The sequence below is a fragment of the Plectropomus leopardus genome, chromosome 4 (genome assembly GCF_026936395.1).
Source record: "Plectropomus leopardus strain MGB_pleo_1.0 chromosome 4, ASM2693639v1, whole genome shotgun sequence".
In the NCBI taxonomy this organism is placed as follows: domain Eukaryota; kingdom Metazoa; phylum Chordata; class Actinopteri; order Perciformes; family Serranidae; genus Plectropomus; species Plectropomus leopardus.
This window is the reverse complement of record NC_142179.1, coordinates 38,510,938-38,529,023: the sequence shown is the minus strand read 5'-3', so window position 1 is coordinate 38,529,023 and position 18,086 is coordinate 38,510,938. Positions and strand designations below refer to the sequence as shown.

Below are 18,086 nucleotides of genomic sequence, written 5' to 3'. Positions count from 1 at the left end.
AGGGGGACGAGCGGGAGTACAGGACCGTCATCACGGACTTTGTCAACTGGTGTGAGCAGAACCATCTCCAGCTCAACGCCAGTAAGACAAAGGAGATGGTTATTGACTTCCGCAGGAGGAAGACACCCCAGACTACACAGGTGAACATCCAGGGTCTGGACATTGAGATGGTGGAGACCTATGGATACCTGGGTGTTCACCTTAACAATAAACTGGACTGGTCTAATAACACAGATGTCCTGTACAAGAAGGGCCAAAGTCGTCTCCACCTGCTGAGAAGACTGAGGTCCTTTGGAGTGTGCAAGACTCTGCTCCAGACATTCTATGACACTGTGGTAGCATCTGCTCTTTTCTATGCAGCGGTCTGCTGGGGAGCAGGGAGCACAGATCAGGACAGAAAGAGACTGAACAGACTGGTCAGGAGGGCCGGTTCTGTCCTGGACTGCTCCCTGGACTCCATTGAGGAGGTGGGTGAGAGGAGGATGTTAGCAAAGCTCACATCCATCATGGACAACCCCTCTCACCCACTGCATGAGACTGTGGGGGCTTTAAGCAGCTCCTTCAGCAACAGACTGAGACATCCACCCTGCAAGAAGGAGCGCTACTGCAGGTCATTCATCCCATCTGCAATAAGACTCTATAACATCAGCATCACTGGCTGATGGGAACAAAACTGGCTTCATCCAAAATTCATCCCAGAGTAATTTGCACAACAAATTTTTTGTACTATTCTCTAATCCATCTTTTGTGTACATACTATTCTATTACTTAATTATTATTATGTGTACATACCCTATTTCCTCTATGTACATACTTATTTTATTACTTATTTATTGTTATTGTTATTGTTATTTTCTTTGTTACATTTCACTTTTCTTTTTTCATGCTGCTGTAACATTTGGAATTTCCCCCAATGGGGGATCAATAAAGGAATATTCTATTCTATTCTATTTTTTCCAATCCAAGGCCATGTAGGTGTTTCATGGAGCCATAATGGAAAGGTAAAACTCAATTTTTAAAGAGTTACATCTCTTGTAGCGCTTGCTCCATCATGCCCGAAGGAACCAGTTCCTACTGACAAGTGCAATCGTCTGAAACACCACCTCATATGAGCGGAAATTCTTTTTTTTTCAGTTTTTCAAAGTTTCCATTAGATGTATTTTATATTCATTTTCAGGTTGTGGCGGTGAACATGGTGTCATTCATTTTGCTCGCTCCAGACTGAGAACAGTAAACTGTTGCCAGTTTAGTTCAAGTAAAAATATGGGCTGGATAACTTGTTAACATTAATGTACGTATATAGAATTAAAACACTCTGATTTGATTTTCTATAGAATTATTTCTGCCATATTAACATACGGTTGTTATTTGAATAAACTTCAAATAAGAGACTTGAACTCAAAGTCATAATTTAAGTATTGACATAGTAATGATCTTTATCTTACTGTGGTACCTCTAAAAAGAACTTTAAGGTAGAAAGTGCATACATGTTCTGCACCCTTATGCAAAAAGTCAATGGACAGTAAACACATTTTGCAGCCTCTGTATCCTTCTGCTGAATCTGGACTTGTTTTTATCAGCCATCTCACAATCTCTTCTAGTAGTTCTTGCTGAAAGTCAAGACCTTATACTAAAAGCAGTCCTACCTGAGGGTTGAATTCAACTAAAACACAAGAAACTTGTGCTTGTGGAACATGCCCAGAATTAAGAGGGATTGTTCCTGTGTAACGTTAACCTACAAAGAGGGATCAACATACAGGCTTCTCTAAATGTTTTGGAGCAAACTTGAGTGAACTTTTGGCAACAAGACAACAACAATACAAATGTTATGATTTCTTTATCCATGTAGTTATCAAATTAATGTCAATGTTTGTTCTTGATTTCAGCTGAATAGAGAACCCCAGGAATGAGTCTTAGAACCTGGAAATTAGTTATAATTTCAGCACCTCCTGTTCCTGATTTTATGTATGTTGGAAAAAAAACAACATCACATGACACCACAATAATCCTCCCTCCTCTTGCTTTCTGCACATTTGAGAATTGATTTAAAGAATTTATTGCTGGTTTTTAAGGTTTTGTATCTTTCGTATCTTATGACTGTTCTTTGCTTTGGTCAACTGCAGTTGTTTTTAAAATGTGCGACCATAGTCACGACCATAGTCGCATTTATGGTCTAACATTAGTTTTTTACTTCTGGTGATTGCATTTAAACTTCAAAAATCCTGAAAGTGGTGTTGATTTGTGAAGATTGTCTTGCTGAAGAAAATGTGTAAGTATCACAAACACGGAGATTCTTTTCTGTGATGATCCAAAATCCAATGGAAAAATCCCATAGACAACGGAACCAGAGCCACGCTGACCGCCACACCTGCCTCCATTAAAATGTTCTTCCTGGGGAACTCTAAAGGTTCTCCCACTGTATTGTACATTATAGCACAGGAAACTCCCCAAAATATTAGCCAAGACAGGAGCTGGGAGAGTGGATGAAATGCTTTTACAGGGTATCCCTGTGGTTCTCAAATTTAAATCTAACACATTTTAAGACCTTTTTTAAACCACCGAGGATTAAATTTAAAGACAGCTTCAACGCCATACTGACAAACCTGTCTGAAGGTTATTATGCTAAACCAGTGAGATAGCCAGGGGTGACTGCGGGCGGACAGGTGTCAAAGCTGTCCACACCACCAGATTAAAAACGGTGACTATCACGACAGTATAACATCCAAAAGACAGCAGGACGGGTACTGAGCAACATCTAGGTGAACAAAACTTTGTAAATGTAATTTAAAACTGGTGACATATTTAAGGCTTTTTAAGGCCTTAAAATTGAAAATATTGAATTCAAGGCTTTTAAAGACATTTCAGACCACATAGGTACCCTGTTTCAATCCAAGGCCTTAAATTAGAGCAAACACTTTGTCACTCTGAGAACTTCTGGCCAGTGAGGATTGATTTTCTGCTATTAGACACTTGACAAATACAGACTCTCCTTACCTGGACCAGCATGTGGCAGATCTCCTGGTGACCCTCAGCAGCTGCAGCATGAAGAGGGGTCCCCTTGTTGTGGCCCTCCATCAAAAAGTTTGGGTCCTTCCCATCAACTTCAATGTACAAAGTTTGGACAATCAGTGCATAAGTTATAGCAATTAAAGCTGCCTTACGTTGAGTCACTAGTTTGAGTTACCTAAAAGATGAATGACCTTCTGGAGCTCTCCTTGTTTAGCAGAGATGTACAGCTGCCTGGCGGGGTACTTCACTCTCTTTGGTTTCAGGCTAAAAAGAACAAAACGTTTCAAGAAATGATTTCTATCAAAATGCAAACTCAATATTTTTGCAAACTGATGTCAAATTATACTTCTCATCATCCAGTGCCATAAGGATGCTCTCCAATGACTCTTTAGGTAGTCGATCTGCAGCACACACAGCCTCACTCTTTGACCTGGAGTTAAAAAACAGCCAGCATTACATTTTTTATTTTTATTTTTTTATAAAAAACTGGAATTATCCTTTAATGCAACCCCAATTCCAAAAAAGTTGGTATAATGTGTAAAATGCAATTAAAAACATTGCAATGATTTACAAATCCTTTATGACCTATTTTCAACCACCTACAGTAACAACACAAGATATTTATAAGTTCAGACTGATAAACTTTGTTTTTTTGTAATACACACTCATTTTGAATCTGATGCCTGCAACGTGCTTCAAACAGCTGGGAATGAATGTGAATGTTTGGCACCTTTTCTTCTGACAACACTCAGTGAGTGTTTGGGAAGTGAGTACAACAAGAGTTGAGGTTTTGAAAATGAAATTCTTTCCCATTCTTGCCTGATACACGACTTCAGTTTAGGTTTATCAGTCTAGGGTCTCCGTTGGTGTATTTTGTGCTTCATATTGCTCTACACATGTTCAATGTTAGTCTAGACAGCAGGCAGGTCAGTCTAGTAGCTTCACTCTTTTACTATGAAGCCACGCTGTTGGAGCACGTGCAGATTCAGAATGTGTCTCATAGTCTTGTCCCTGAAGAAGACATTGTCTGGATGGCAGCAGATGTTGCTCCAAAACCTGTATGTACCTTTCAGCATTCATGGTGCTTTCACAGATGTGTAAGTTGAATTCATGGGCACTAACACGCTCAGTACCTTCACATATACTTTGAACTTTGAGCTAGCTCCTTTTAATCTTCAGCCCGGAGGATACAACATGCATGATTTCCAAAAATAATGTGAAAAGTGGACTCGTCAGACCACAGCACACTTTTCCACTTTGAGTTAGTCCGTCTCAAATGACCTCGGGTCGGCCGTGTTTCTGGATGTTGTTGATATCTGGCTTTCACATTGCATGGTAGAGACTGAACTTGCATTTGCAGATGTAGTGATGAACTGTGTTTACTGACAATGGTTTTCCAAAAAGCCTCCAAAATCCTGCGCCCATGGAGTAATATCCTTTATACAGTCATGTCAGTTTTTAATGCAGTTTGACCAAAGTAGTCAAAGGTCATGGGCATTAATTGTTGGTTTTTAGACACACCCCTTACATTTAGATTTTCCAGATTCTCTGAATCTTTTGACAATATTATGGATTATAGATGGTGAAGTTCTTTACAACTGTATGTAAGAAACATTGTTCTTACACTATTTGCCCATGCAGTTTTGAATGGATCTATCATCTGTTACCAGTTAACCTGAGTAATGTTCCAAACAGGTAATTTCTGAGCATTCTACAACTTCCCCAGTCTTTTGTTGCTCCTATCCCAACTTTTTGGAAACATGTTGCAGCCATCAAACTCAGAATTAGTGTAAATTTACAAAAAAAACAATGTTTATATGTTTGAACATCAAATATCTTGTTTTTGTACTGTATTTAACGGGATATAAGTCAAAAAGGATTTGCAAATGATTGCACTCTGTTTTCATTTATGTTTTACACAATGCCTCAGCTTTTTTTGGAATTGGGGTTGTAGTTGTGAGCTTACTGGTTTCAGGAAGGAAGTGGTATGTCCATGTTATTGATCTGTTACCTGCTCGGGCTCTTGTCTCTGCTCATCTGTGGCTCACTGGTCTTCTTGGCTCTGAGTATCTGTGGAACAGCAGGTGCAGTTGTTACAGATGGCAGGGAGGCCACAGTGGGTACAGTGGGGAGCGACGGACCGGGGTTTGATCTGGGCACAGATGGAGACAGATCAGCCTTCAACGCCGTGACTTCCTTCGCTCCGCTGGCATCCTCACCACAGTGGGGGCAAAACCTGAGGTCCTTCATGATGGAGGCACAGTCACGATGAAAGCGGTGGGAAATGCTCCCGTAAGGCCTGCACTCCATAAAGGTGCCCTGTGGAACAGTACACAAAAACATTATAAACTGCATTATGGTTAGGAAGTTCACTAGCTAAAACATTAGATTTTATCTGCACACAATGACACACAGCTAGCATTACACAAAGCTGGCTGAATATGGGTGGTTTTCCTATATTTTTCACTTTCTTCTGTCTGGATCGCCAGGTAATGTGGTGCAGAGGTTCACTTTTACACTGTACTTGGTTCATTAGGCTATAGCTTCTAACTTTATGTTTTAAACCTGCTTTTGCTGCTGGGTCTGTTGCTGGGTCAGTTTGACATCCTGTATATCTCCTTCAAACACATATTGTAGACCCATTATACCCAAAAATAGACAATGTTTCTTTAGGGAGTGCATTTAGTTACAGGGTGAGCTCCATGCTAGCTTGACGGACCACTGCAGTGGGGCAGGGCTTAGTAAAGGGTCAGCTGCCTCATTTACTTATTTTATAGTAATTTGTGCTAACAGGGTTCACACAGACAGGAGCAAGTCAAATTCAAGGACTTTCAAGTACTTTTCAAAGGATTCATTTTTTATTTTCAAGGATGAAATTGTTCTTTCTACATACATGCGTTACAAGAGAATTGTGCAAATTCGTAGAAGCGAGCAAACATGCTACCAGGACGTAAAATTAACTTATCATAAATGAACTGGTTATTGTCATAATTAGAGCTTGTTGTTGGCAAAGGACAAAAATATACAGAGCGCAGAATATGGCAAGGCAGTCCTTCTGCAACCAACACACTCAAAATAATCTACTCCACAGCTCCACCACCAGCAGTCACACAAACAGCTGCTTATTTACTGCAATATTACAGCTTAAAATTTCTACTCTGGTGTGAATATTTTACAGGCTAATGAAACACGCCGCCACCTATTTATTGGTTTTTACCAACCCATTGGCACTTTAAACTCATACCTCTTATATGGTATTAGAAAATAATTGCAAGCACAGCCGTACTTTGCTTCAAAGTATAAAACATATATCTGATATACTTCATAAAATAATTTATCATTCTGTTTTCCTCTCAGTTATATTCAAGTAGTAGTACAATTACTAAGACAATGCTATAAAATGTCTGATTTTCAACATATTCCCATACTAAAATTTCTGAGTGTCAAATTCAAGTAATTCAAGCACCTTAAGCACATTGTACAAACCCTCTGCTAACAACGTCAGGGCAGTGTTTTGATCTTCAGTTATAACTGGTGAGACCAGGGTCTCAAGAAATCTGGTCTGCCTCATCTTCCATATTCTAGAATAAAGACGTTCAAATGATTTGTGGACCAAGATCCTGCAAAGAGTGAGTGATCAGTCTGAACGTCCTTCTGGCTTTACTTTACCCTGCATTAAGATGTTGTGAATTCCGGTTTCCCAAATTAAAAATGGCTCTGCATTAGCATATTTAACTGTAACCTGTAGGGCTGGGTGATATGGAGAAAATCAAATATCACAATATTTTTTGCCAACTACCTCAACGTTGTTACAGCAACTATGTAGTAGGGTTTACTACTGGTGCTTTTACAAAACATTCAAGTAATGTGGATATAATGACAAATTAAAAAATAGAGCCAGAAATAGAACAGTTTGGGAAGCTCAGAAAAATCACATCCCGTTACGGAAAAAAAGCCTTTAAAACCAGTAAAGACAACACTTTATTAACGCATTATTACTACATCCAAAATCTAGGATCATATCCAGTCTCATATCACAATAACAATATCATATCGGTATATTGCCCTGCCCTAGTAGCTAGTGCTATAGTTGTTCTGCTCACAGCTACACTATTTTCTAAATTCTTAATTCTATCAGTGATTTAGATTGTGATTGTTTGCTCATGCTTGTTGATGGTAACTTTTTGTATGCATTTGATTTTTTCATTCTAAATTTACAGAATTATTTGGGGTAGTGTTGTATTATGGTATTCATGTTTATGTTATATGATTTGATATATTACATATACATTAATCAATGTGCATGTCAATGATATAGCCTATAAGCCTGGGATCACTGAATCTTGTTTTTTATTTTATTTATTTATTTTTTATTTTAGTTTTTTTTTTTTTTTAATTTTTTTTGGGCTTTTTGGCCTTTATTAAATAGGACAGATTAATTGTGAAAGGGGGAGAGAGTAGGGATGACATGCAGCAAAGGGAGTCAGGCTGGAGTTTAACCTGCGGCCGTTGCATCAAGGACACAGTCTCTGTATATGGGGTGCCTGCTCTACCAGGTGAGCTTAAGGGCACCCTGTATCTTTGTTTTTGTAGTAATATTATTGTTTGGGTGTCATAATTCCTTAACACCTACTATAATGATGCACTCATATGATGTTGGAAAGTTGGAGTTTGAAAAGTCTTCCTACTTGGTTGTGTTCATGTGCTTTTACGTGGTAAAATGGGAACAACACGAAAGCTACAAAGCTTGTATTTCAAGGCTAAGAGCATTTCAAAAAGATGTTGATAACTGTTTTATAATGATAATATATAACATTATATATATATATATATATATATATATATATATATCTTCATGGAAAGCAGTTCACATAAATACCATATTACACTTTACATGTGACCATAAGTTGGTATTTCATTGGATGTGAATAAATAAAAAGGTTCTTACCACTGACCAAACAATGACTTTTGCTGGCCATGTTTCCACATTTATGACGTCAAGTCAGCAGCTCGTGTTATAAAATAACGTTGTTATCCATGCTAGTATACTGGTCTGGCATGCTTTATTTATATTTTTATTGTTGAAACTGTTTCCACGCTCTCTGCCATTTCTGCAGCCCTGATACATCACACAAACATCACAACTCGGCAACTCTGGTATCATCAAAATCTTCCGATTTCCAACTCGTAATTAAGACTTTGGAGGGCCGTTCATGTGCTTGTAACTCGTAAATACGATATAACCAAGGCGCACATGATGGCACCACAAGCAATCCAGCCTGCCACCAATTCTCCCAACCACAATTCTCTGGCACTGCCACTGCTTTTGAGCTGCCACAGGAAAGTCTTTACCAACGCAGCAACATTTCTTGATAACCAGTTCTACATGTAATCTTCCCATAGATAACCACTGTTATCCTGAGGAATTCTACTGTCAATTTACAATCAAAATAACGTCCAGTGTAGTAATACTGTCAGGCATCTCCAGTAGCAGTGTGCTTTGTTTCCACTCACCGCCCTGCAGAAGAGTCCACAGCCAGGGCAGCAGTGGTGCTTGACCATGCCGGCCCGGTGGTCCTCACAAAGAACCAGCAGATGAACTGTGTTGGAGGGTCGCATCATTTCCTGCTTCATCACTTGTCTCTGGCAACGAATCAGCTGTGGAGAGAAAATACAAAATAAAAATAATCACCAATATTCATAAACCAATAGGGTTCCTAATACCCCTGGTGCTTTTGGTCTCATAATAACATTACCCAGCACCAGCTTTTAGATATTTTCACTTTGATCATATCCATCAACTTTACATTGTTTTCCTGACAGATTACATCTTAGATTACAGGATGAAAGCAACTTTAGTTCATGGGACACTGGCACTGTTCAGCTGAAACTTATACCAATGACTTTCTTTCAGAAGGACTACTGTAATAAAAAAAAGGCCTTTAAAGAACAAATCCACTCACGGAGCAGAAAATCATTGCTGTAGTTTTCCTTTAAACATCTGCTTTGTTAGATTGCCCCCAACTGTGTTGATGGGTTGAGGGTCACGTTCACATCTGTAATTTAGTTCTAAGGCCACATTTAGACGACAACAGTCCTACCAAAAACTGAAAAGTCTTTCCTTTGCGATTTGAAAAAATATGCGTTCATATGGTAATGTTATGAAAACAATCCTTGTGTACACGGATCTGCAAAAAACACAAAAAACACTCTAGTATGCATGCCAGGCCAGTAGATGGTGGTGTAACTTTGTAATGTAACACAATAAAAGAAGACCACGCGCCTGCACACAAAGGCATTCTTCTACAGAATGGTGAGTATAAACAAACAAGAGGATGATGGTGACCACGCACGAGAAACGACAGTGTTAATGACCCCAGCAGAGTCTGCAGCACAAACACAGCTCAGTAGTCCATCATTGTTGTTATTGTTGTTATTCACACATGGCTATTTGTCTAAAACATAATGCATAGGTGTGAAGTGCTGCTGTGATGTCACCATTCTCACAGGATTGTGCTTTGCCAGTTTACATTTTTCAAGAAATTTCACTCTGGAACCTGGTTTCAAAAGTTTGTGTTTTAAGGCCCCCAGAACGTAGTTGTCATGTGAGCTAAAGGCCAAACCAAACTAAAGTTTAATGTTTCATGCAAGAAACGTTGCTGTGTAAACTGCCCCTAAATCTACTGATAGTTACAATGACTGTAATGCTTCATTAGTTCTACGTGGAGCCATTTAATTCTGATGACTGAGTAGACCTTAACGATAAACAATGTTTATGACTGTGTCATCCTGAGCCTCATAGAAGTATTACATGCTGTTTATCGATGTCACTCACAGTGAACTGCAGTAAAGTTAGTCACAATTTTTCTGGTTAAACAAGTCTCTGGTAACTGGATGGAATCTGTATCTGATTGTTTAAATGTAATCTATAATAATAATGCATTTATCAAAGTAATAACTGAGTGTTTTTATTTATTAAAATGATCCTTACTATTCCATCCATGCTCTCCATGGCCATGCAGGTCTGATCCACTGTGGACAGGCTGCCTCCGCTGTGAGGAGTCTCCATACGACAGCAGCACAGTGGTAACTCCTCAGCCAGGTCTGTTTCTGTCAGCTCAGCATCTGCTGCTACACCTGCACATACACATCCCACTGTTACATCACACCAGCAAAATGACCCATGTGACCTGAGCCTAAAGCAAGAATGTCTGTGCCTGAAATGTGTCTAAGGGTCAGGAGAAAGAAGGGAGGGAAGGAGGATTTACCAAGATAAGAAATGACCAATTACGTGCAGTAACAGAAAAAAAGGAAGATGTAATACAAAGCCTGCTTTCTGGTGAAATTAGACTCAGGGCTCTCCACAAGTAGATGGAGTGAACAGCCAGCCAGTGTGACAAATGAGCCAGCTAGGGGCACCCTTAGCTGTTCTAAAATCACTGTAAATCACAGCCTCAAGTAGCTTGCGTCTATATAACATGGCTCCTACATATACCTGTCAATGTTTCCTCATATAAACTAACAGCAACATGCAATAACACATTATTGGTTATAATAACACATAGGTTGTGGTGAAACAATTGTTAAAATACCTCTTTTATTGACTGTTTAATAACTTCATGAACTGCTGACTCCTCTACACCGGCCACTAGCAGACACAAGTTTCAGGACATGGGATGAAATCAACAAACCTTACTGTCAGGATATGTTTCAGCTTTTGCCGTGGCTCAAAAACTGACATCCATAGAGAAGTTTGGTCTGATTCTGAACCAGAACATCTTCAGATTATTTCCATGCAGATATGTAATTATCTACTAAAGGCACAATGAATGAATCACTATTTTTGTTATCGTTGCCGCCATCTTGACTATAACGGAGCCCGGAGAGACAATTCCACCATGGACAGCTGCGCCACATTCTGGCTGTTACCCAGTTTTTTTTCATCCACCATCAGTGTCATACCACAGCAGGGGTGTTTCAGAAGCTAAGTGTTTTGTCTGCCCACATTTTTAAATATAATTTGGTCAATTTTCCTCTGCTTCTACCAAAAGAGAGTGAGAGGGCTAAGTATTCAAACTGTTTCTTTTAACTGTTTAAGTTGTGTTTATTGTTCTTTTTCCAGTTAATGCAGTTCAATGTCCAGTTATTAAAGATATGGATCAAAGATTTGTGGTTGTGTTTTACTCTTTAGAAATACATTCTTCCTCCTGATCATAGCATATCTTCTGAAACAGGTGTTTGCCATCTAATCTGTTAATGGATCAGGCCCATCTTATATCCAAAAAATATGCGCGGAGATACGGCAACAGGAGGTGACACATTAGGGGACTTTGTCGGTTCATGTGTCTGGGCCTTTAAATGTTTACTGTCTGGCTCCCCAATGGTGCAACGAACTCTGTATAGCCATCGGGACAGTAGTAATGTTAAACATTTTCCGTGGCAGACTGAAAACTCATGCATTCAGACTGCACCTAAACCCATAAAACCAACTCTTTCCCCATTTCTTATTGTCTCTAGTAGAGGAAGAAGTAGATTTGCATATCAAATCTTAAATTGATGAATGTGCATTATTCATGCACTTTGGTGGATGCCATTATTGTAAGCTGTTTTGGTTAAAAGTGACAACTAAATAAATGTAAAGCCTCATTCCCACTGCATAAAAAAACTTCTAACATCCGCTAACATCTGGCTTTTTAATGCAAATTGTAAATTACTCTGCAGTAAAAAACGGGTTTTTATCAGCTCCAGCTCCACTCAGCATTGATGGGAACACAACACCCGGGCGAACTGCGAAGTTTAAAAGAGACTGAATAAATAAGAGAAGAAACCACTGAAAAGTTTTCACAGACCTCTGTTCCTGCTGCTGTCTGCTGTTTACCTGTTCTCCTGCCTGTCCATGACGTTGCAGGGATGCACCAACAAGACAACACATATACACTTTCATTCGCCAGGTGACAGAAAAGCCCACTTGTTCTCTAGCAGTGAGTTCAGAGGGAATGAAGCCAAACGCTCATATTTAGTGGGTTTACCTGTGTTTTAAAATACCTGCGCGCACTTGCTAATTTTTGTGGGAAAACGGTATAAAACACATGGTGGACATGATGAATTTAGGTGAGTTCATTACTTAAAACTTATGAAGCCAAATCAGTGAGTGAGATGCTGTTTTCACCTGACAGGGGGGGTGAGAGAAGTTCTTCCTGAACTTTCAGGTCCAGACAGTCCAAAGCCAGCTCAGTGTATTCAACAGGGCAGCTTTCTCCAGGATTCACTTTCACCTGCGAGTCATTCCTGACTGCTAGCGAATCTTCAGCCTTCACAGTCTCTGGTAGAATCACTGGTTTCTTATCTGCTGCAGTACTGTTACTCTCCATGCTGGCTCCTGGCTCCTCTTTCTGATCCAGAAAAGAAATGAGATCATAAGTATTAATATTCTGTCCTCTACCTGTTAACTAATTCAGATCTGTAGTGTCGTTTTGTGTCACTCTGGAAAAAAATTAAATAAGTAGCTCTTAAATTGTGTTTAAGATGAACACATCTTTTTCATTTAACATCACAAACTGCATATAAGCAACAGGAAAGGCGAGCCTTGATGGGGAAAGGGAAAAAAGTATGAGTTTGCACTGATAAAATACTGTATGTCAGCTACTGATATGACCATGCACAAAGTGGCTGCACCAAGAGAACTGAACACGTTGACATCCCGATTAAGGGACTCATTATACAGGGATTGTGATGATCAAAAACATGTCAGGACTGATTTACAGACATCTCTTTCACTGTGAAAGCCTTTGAAAAGAAATCTTTTTGGGCCCATGTAACGGTCCCCAGAAGTTGTAATTTCACTGTTTGGCCACTATGGCCAATTGGCTTCAAAGCCTGGTGCTGTTTTTTGAGGGCTTGAGCTACACCAGTGGCTACATGTAGCCGCTGCACGTATTGGCTACAAAAACGGGCAGCACAGAGCGACTGCACAGACTGGCTGACTTTGTGCTCCTTTTGTGTTTAATTGAGTTAGCTGATCTTTGCGGCACTTTGCGGTTAGCACTGTTGCCTCACAGCAAGAGGGTCCCTGGTTCGAAACCCGGTTGGAGCGGGGTTCGGTCCTTCCGTGCGTTTGCTTGTTCTCTGTTCTCTGCGCGGATTCTCTCTGGGGTCTCCGGCTTCTTCCCACAGTCCAAAGACATGCAGCTCAGGTTGATTGGTGACTCTAAATTGACCTTAGGTGTGACTGTGAGTGTGTATGGTTGTCTGTCTATATGTGTCGGCCCTGCAATAGTCTGGCCACCTGTCCAGGGTGTACCCCGCCTTCCGCCCAATGACAGCTGGGATTGGCTCCAGCCCCCCCGCGACCCTTACAAGGACAAGCGGTTACAGAAAATGACTGACTGACTGACTGATCTTTGCCCAGTGTTTCAGGCTTTTCTCCATATTTAACAACCCACATCGGTTCATGATGAAAATTGCAGAGAGAAAGCGTTTAGTTTTTTGCCCACAGCTGGCTGTGTGTTGCAGCACAACCATCTGACAGCAGCTGACACCATACATGAGTGTCCAAAATTAGACTTAGGCTGTGGCAGTTAGCGCTGGTTTTGGATGGTATTTGTGGCGAGGTTTATTTGCATCAGAAGGGGGCAATTTTACGTTGAATTTTCGAATATTCCTCAATTTAAATACACGCAAATGAATCAGGCCCAGTCATGCGCCTGCTGTGTGCGCGCCAATGCAGTTTGCAGGCATTTGAGCCTTTGCACCTGCTTTGTGGATTGGATTCTTTTCCTTTCATTTGCACAGGTTTCGCAGCTGTAAAGGCAGCACAATCCTTTAGTGGATTTGGACCATGGTGGCTAAACATAGTGGGAAAACAAAGCAGCAACAAAAAGTGACTGCACATACTGAAGTGAATGACACTGTAAAATCTGCAAGTGCTGAGGACTCCCAATCCACAATTTATCCAGAGAGAAATTTAAAAAAATAGCCCTGCCTTGTCCTGCTGTCTCGGGGTCTTGGCCTTCTTCTTGGGGACCAGGTTATACATTCCCATCTTCCTCTTCTTCCTCTTCACAGCTAGGAAAAGCACACTTAGTAAGGTTAGGTGGAAGCCAGAAAAAAATGCCTGAAAGATCCAGTCACCTTTGAGACTACCTGTTACATCAAGTTGAAAGTTTGTACTTCTAAAAAATTAGTATACCGAATGGTAAAACTGCTTTTACACACAGTCTGTTTGAATAATGCGTCTAAAATTTAAATTTAAAGCTACAGTAGCTACCCTATAGGGCTGCCACTTTTTATTTGAAACTCAACAGTTTGTTTAAGCATCGTTCATTTCAAACTGTAATGAACTTTTCAAATTCAGATTTATAGTCTGTAAGCACAGCAGCCTATTTACATGCAGGCAGACCATTTGAAGTAGTTAGCCTTGTGATCCAGCAGAGCGCTCGAAAATTTCACTGTCAGCTTGACCTGCTACATGTCCTCTTGATATCAGTCATCTCAGCTTAAGCAAAATGCTAATGTTGTTGTTTGCTACAAAAAAGGACAACAGCAAGCAACATTGTCCTGAGGTGACAATAAAGAGACCAAAGCATCTGAGGAGCAGCATGTGGAAGTATTTTGGGCTGTAGTTGTTGTCAAGGAAAATGCTAAAATCAATGTTGCAAAACATATAAAAAAGCTGGTAATGTAAAGTTAATGATTTGTTGTAAACATTATTGGGGGTTGGGGTGGGCTTTAGCAAACATTTGAATGAACTGTGTGTCATTATAAATTCGTGTTACCTTGATTTTCTTCAAAACTGACAGTCCATGTATCTTGATTTTTTTTAAAAAAAAACGTCTCTTATATTTGCTGAAACTGTCACTTCATCATGACAGAATATAACCCCAAATCCCAAAAAGTTGGGATGCTGTGAAAAATGTAAATAAAAACAGAATGCAGTGATTTGCAAATCTTTTTTCCCAACTTCTGAACACAGTACAAAGACAAGATATTTAATGTTCGAACTAATAAACTTTGTAAATAAGTATTCATTCTGAATTTGATGGCTGCAACACAATATAATAAAGTTGGGACAGGAGCAACAAGAAAGACTGGGTAAATTGTGGAATGCTCAAAAAAAGTTTAAATTATTTCACAGGTGAACGGGTTAATGGGTAAGAGATGATAGTATTGTGATTGGGTATGAAAGGGGAATCCTCAAAAGACTCAGACGTTCACAAGTAAGGATGATGAAGAGTTTAAGAACAGATTTTCTCAAAGCACAACTGCAAAGTCTTTAGGATTTCACCATCTACAATCTATAATATCATCATCACTTTCTATGGTGCACATCTGTAGAACAGCCTGCATGAACAGCTGAGGGCAGCAGAGGGGGTTGATATTATTAAAATTGAAAAATTGAAATGATTAAAAACTCAAGACCTACCTGTTCAGCTTTTAATTGAACTTATTTGTGGACTATTTCTGTAATAGTTAGTAATTGTAATAGTAATTTATATATGTAATACTATATATATATATATATATATATATATATATATATATATATATATATATATATATATATATATATATATGTAATACTATATATAAGGATTTGCAAATAATTACATTCGGTCTTAAAAATTCTCTTTGTTTTCAAAGAACTTGATATTTTTGTGCTGTTGTTGTCTGGACACACACTTTCCTTCAGGTATATTCACAAGTTAAAATGAAATCAATAAAGGTTCAACTAACCAGCATGAGGTTTAACAGAGGTGGAGACAGCTCTCCTCTCTTGGCCTTTCTGGCTGTGATGAAGCTCTGTGCTAGACTTTGGTGCCTTCTTCCCAGCAGGCTTTAGAGGCAAAAACAAGAAAACATACTTTATTATCTATTCAGTTCAAAAGGAGAAGCCTCACACAGTTATGACATTTAAATTCATATCTGCAGTATATGTGGATCAACATGGAGAATTAGTTTATTAAGTGGGGTAAACACTGAGTATTTTTATCTATCTAAGACAGTCCACAGTCTGCCACTGATGATTGTCCCATGTACCAATGAACACTTTTAGTTCTCATTTTTCAATTCCCAGTAATTTTAATGCAAACAGTCCAAATGAATAAATTCTGTATAAAATATCTGCCAATGGGTTGTACAATACAAGCAAAAAATGGTCCTCTTCAAGTGAGATGTACTGTATGATTTTAAACTTGTTCTCAAATCCAGCACTTCTGCAATCCATGCACTCTAATTAATCAAACTCTGTACACACAATATAAAACTGTGTGCATGCGTTAGAGAAAATGTTGATGCCAGACATCTGGAATATTTATCCTCCAAAAGTGCGAACATTTGGAGTGCAGTAATTAATCCGTTGATATCTGAGCAAATTGGATCAACTTCTTTCAAAAATATGGGAAGAGGGTAACAAACAACTTAACAAGAATTGTCCCAATAGCAAGAAATTAGTAAAAAGTTACAAGAAAATTCCCTAACAATAAGCAAAAACATTTCCTAAGATAAGCACAAAACAATAAAAGTAAAAAACAGACTAAAACAAAGTAAACAAAAAAGAAAACTACCTGAAAATAAGCAAAAACAAAAAGAAAGAAAAGTAAACAAAAACAGAAAAAAACAAAACAAACAAACATTTTTTCTTCCTCTGAACTTCTGTCATATTATCAATAAGAATTTACTGGTTGACAGACACTTAACTTGTGGTTGGAATTTAAAAAAAATACCTGAGGCTTTATGAGAATATTTTACATTAAATTGCTTAACACTCTTCTGATGCTTATCAGTGTATTGGTTTACCTTGATGACTTGAGGATTTGTCTGTTCTTTGTCTCCTGCTGTGGCCAGGACGGAGCCTGAACTGAGAGCTGGATCCTCTGAGCTCCCAGCAGCAGCAGGAGGAGCACCAGGAGCAGGAGCAACAGGAGCAGCAGGTCTCCCTCTAAAAGTTGGAGCAGTGAGCCGACCAGGTATGTCCACGAACAGACTACCAGGAGACAACAGCCGATTCCCAGCAGCTGCTCCTGGTCGCCTGCTGCGGAGAGCTCCATCACTGCTGACTATGGGTGAGCTGTGGAAAGGAGTTATCTTTACTTTGGGTCTTTGGCCACTCTGTGCTGCTTGTCCTTTGGCACCCATGGGTGTCCCAGAGGAGGAACTGAAGGGTCTTCCGCCTGGCCCGGGCCCCTCGCTGGCTCCACTGTGGTCCATCCTGAGGGGGATTGTTCAAGCCAGTGGGACTGAGGAGGTCTCAGCAGCACCTGAGGAGTTCAAACAAGTTTCACTTCACTCTTTCAAATACCCGCTCACAACACACACGCACTTTGTCTCAAAATCGTAAAACTCTCTGAAGACCTCTGTCCTCACAGTGCACAAGGCAACAAGCTGCACGCGACACAATGAAAAGAGCAATCAAACATGTAGTCTTATCTCTGCGGCTCTGGGGATTTAACATGGAAGAGACGCGGAGCAGAGCTACGGCCGCTGGACGGCGCTGAGTGGGACTCACGGTGGACACAAAGGGGACACACAGCGAGGACACTAATCCAAGCGACAGTTAACACGAGACCGCAATGAAAAAGTTAAAGTTTCATCCTACCAGCTCGGTCAGTTTTCCTGTATCCGGGCGGAGCTGGGGAGCGTGCTGTGGAGGGATGGGACAGGAAGACGAGAGTTTCCACTTCCGCCCCCACCCGCTGAAGCACGTGACGCGCTGTGTGCTGTGCTTCCATGTCCTCAGCACGGTCCTCATCCTGTCTGTGGTCCTGCACAGCTCCCCACCGGGAGGCTACTGTCCTCAGTAAGGACAGCACCAGCCGAACTCACTGTTTCACCAGTCTGAGTCGCGAGCAAAAGTGAAAGCAAATCACGATAGTTCGTCAACTCGAGAAGCGAAAACGGAAGTAGGTGACAGTTAATCCTCTCAATGCCAACTGATGATTTGGCAACAAGTGTTGACTGATGTATTTGACGAATTGATTCGCAGAAAAGAGGCTCAGACCTTTCGCAGAAATGCGGACTATCATCAAATAATGAAAGTAAAATTGCCTTGCTGCAAATAAACGTTGAAAAGACTTTTCCTG

General features: G+C 40.0%; 1 protein-coding gene across 2 annotated transcripts in view; it reads right to left on the bottom strand.

Moving 5' to 3' along the window:
• The window catches only part of ehmt1a (euchromatic histone-lysine N-methyltransferase 1a), a 40,755-nt gene extending 23,029 nt beyond the window's left edge, over nt 1-17,726 (bottom strand). The window contains exons 1-11 of one of the 2 annotated variants that reach the window (XM_042487744.2): nt 17,603-17,726; nt 16,804-17,264; nt 15,742-15,841; nt 13,991-14,073; nt 12,179-12,401; nt 10,001-10,146; nt 8,524-8,667; nt 5,021-5,328; nt 3,356-3,439; nt 3,185-3,273; nt 2,995-3,101 (exon numbers count right to left, since the gene is read on the bottom strand). In XM_042487744.2, the coding sequence (XP_042343678.1) occupies nt 2,995-3,101; nt 3,185-3,273; nt 3,356-3,439; nt 5,021-5,328; nt 8,524-8,667; nt 10,001-10,146; nt 12,179-12,401; nt 13,991-14,073; nt 15,742-15,841; nt 16,804-17,214 (1,695 nt within the window). In that variant the 5' untranslated portion in view covers nt 17,215-17,264; nt 17,603-17,726. Of the gene's footprint in view, nt 1-2,994; nt 3,102-3,184; nt 3,274-3,355; nt 3,440-5,020; nt 5,329-8,523; nt 8,668-10,000; nt 10,147-12,178; nt 12,402-13,990; nt 14,074-15,741; nt 15,842-16,803; nt 17,265-17,512; nt 17,573-17,602 lie in introns of those variants that run through there. The other variant, XM_088077238.1, reaches the window with a different exon arrangement.
• Between the last annotated feature and the right edge of the window lie 360 nt (nt 17,727-18,086).